The sequence below is a fragment of the Haliaeetus leucocephalus genome, unplaced genomic scaffold, assembly GCF_000737465.1.
Source record: "Haliaeetus leucocephalus isolate CR32 unplaced genomic scaffold, Haliaeetus_leucocephalus-4.0 Scaffold373, whole genome shotgun sequence".
Lineage (NCBI taxonomy): Eukaryota > Metazoa > Chordata > Aves > Accipitriformes > Accipitridae > Haliaeetus > Haliaeetus leucocephalus.
This window is the reverse complement of record NW_010972809.1, coordinates 5,228,145-5,229,422: the sequence shown is the minus strand read 5'-3', so window position 1 is coordinate 5,229,422 and position 1,278 is coordinate 5,228,145. Positions and strand designations below refer to the sequence as shown.

At 70.6% G+C, this 1,278-nt stretch overlaps 1 protein-coding gene across 2 annotated transcripts in view; it reads right to left on the bottom strand.

Moving 5' to 3' along the window:
- The window catches only part of TFAP2A (transcription factor AP-2 alpha (activating enhancer binding protein 2 alpha)), a 17,492-nt gene extending 17,241 nt beyond the window's left edge, over positions 1–251 (bottom strand). Inside the window, exon 1 of one of the 2 annotated variants that reach the window (XM_010573227.1) lies at positions 196–251. In XM_010573227.1, coding sequence (XP_010571529.1) covers positions 196–251 — 56 coding nt within the window. The remainder of the gene's footprint in view (positions 1–195) is intronic. The other variant, XM_010573228.1, reaches the window with a different exon arrangement.
- Positions 252–1,278: the final 1,027 nt, after the last annotated feature.

Here is a 1,278-nt window from a genome sequence, read left to right as displayed (position 1 = left end):
TCGCCCCTCCCGGCCCCGACCCCGCTCTCTACCTGTTGCGGCCGGGGGCAGCTCCCAGCACGGGGAGCCGCAAAATCTCCAACCCCAGCGCCAGGTTTGCCCCCGCTCCCCCCTCCCGGCCCATCACCTTTCCCGCTCCAGCCCTGCCTCCCGTCCCAAAATAACAATACCCCCTTCCTCCCCCCCCCCCCCCACCCAGGGCAGGAGGGTCGCCTTACCTGCCAGTCCCCCATTTTGGCAAGGATAGACATCCTGGCTGCGGGCTCCGGATCCCCGGGTCCCTGCTGGTCATGGACTAAGCGAGGGCAAAGCCACCCGCCCGGGATGCCTGTGGGTAAATCCTCCCCTTACCTGCGCCGGGACTCTCTCACCTGGCCATAAAGAACTGGGTGCTCCCTGCCCGCGCCTGCGCGCTGCCTCCGCGCTGCCTGCGCGCTGCCCCCCGCCCCCCGCACTCCCACGGCGCCCCAGCCCGGCCCCGCCGTGTGTGTGTGTGTGTGTGACCCCCCCATCCCACGGGGCTGCCACCGCCGCCGAGCCCCCGGGGAGCCTCCCGGGCATGATGCAGCCGCCCGTTTCGCTGCCGCCCCCCCCCGACGCCGAGTGGGGGGGCAGCTCTGCCCACCCGGGTGCCTGCGGCCGGGGTGGGGACGGGCGAGACCCCCCCCCCATCCTCACCTCCCCCCGGGGCGGGGGGCCCGTAGGTTTCCTCGGGGGCGAGTTGCCAGCGAGTGCGTGCTCGTAGCGGCGATAATAATAGTAGTAGCAATAATAATTGCTAATAATAGCAGCAGTAGCCCAAAAAGACAACGCCCCGGGGGGGGGGCTGACCTAGCCCAAGTGGGTATCGGAGGTGCTGCAAGTGGCCGGGGGGGTCCAGGGGGAAACAAGGGCCCCCTCCTCAAGTGCAGACGGTCTTCCCAGCCCGTGGTACGTGGGGCGGGAGGCAGCGGCCGGGGGGATGCGGCGCCCGGGGTGGCAGCACCCGGCGGGCCGGGGTCTGGGCTGTGCGGGGCGAGGGATGCTGCGGTCCCCCGGGGGAAGCCGGCCAGCGACGGTCCGTGGCCCTTGGACCTCTCGGTGTCCGCCCCCTTTGTCCCCCCAGCGTGAGCGTGGCTTTTTTTTTCCTCTCGGGGATTCAAGTGCCGAAGTGCCCTGGAAAGTTGGCTGGGCGCAGCGCAGCTCTGATTTCACACCCCGAAAAAGGAGCACGGCCCCTGCCTCATCTCCAGGGGCTGGGCACGGGGGGGGGGGGGGGGGGGAAACCGGGGGCCCCAT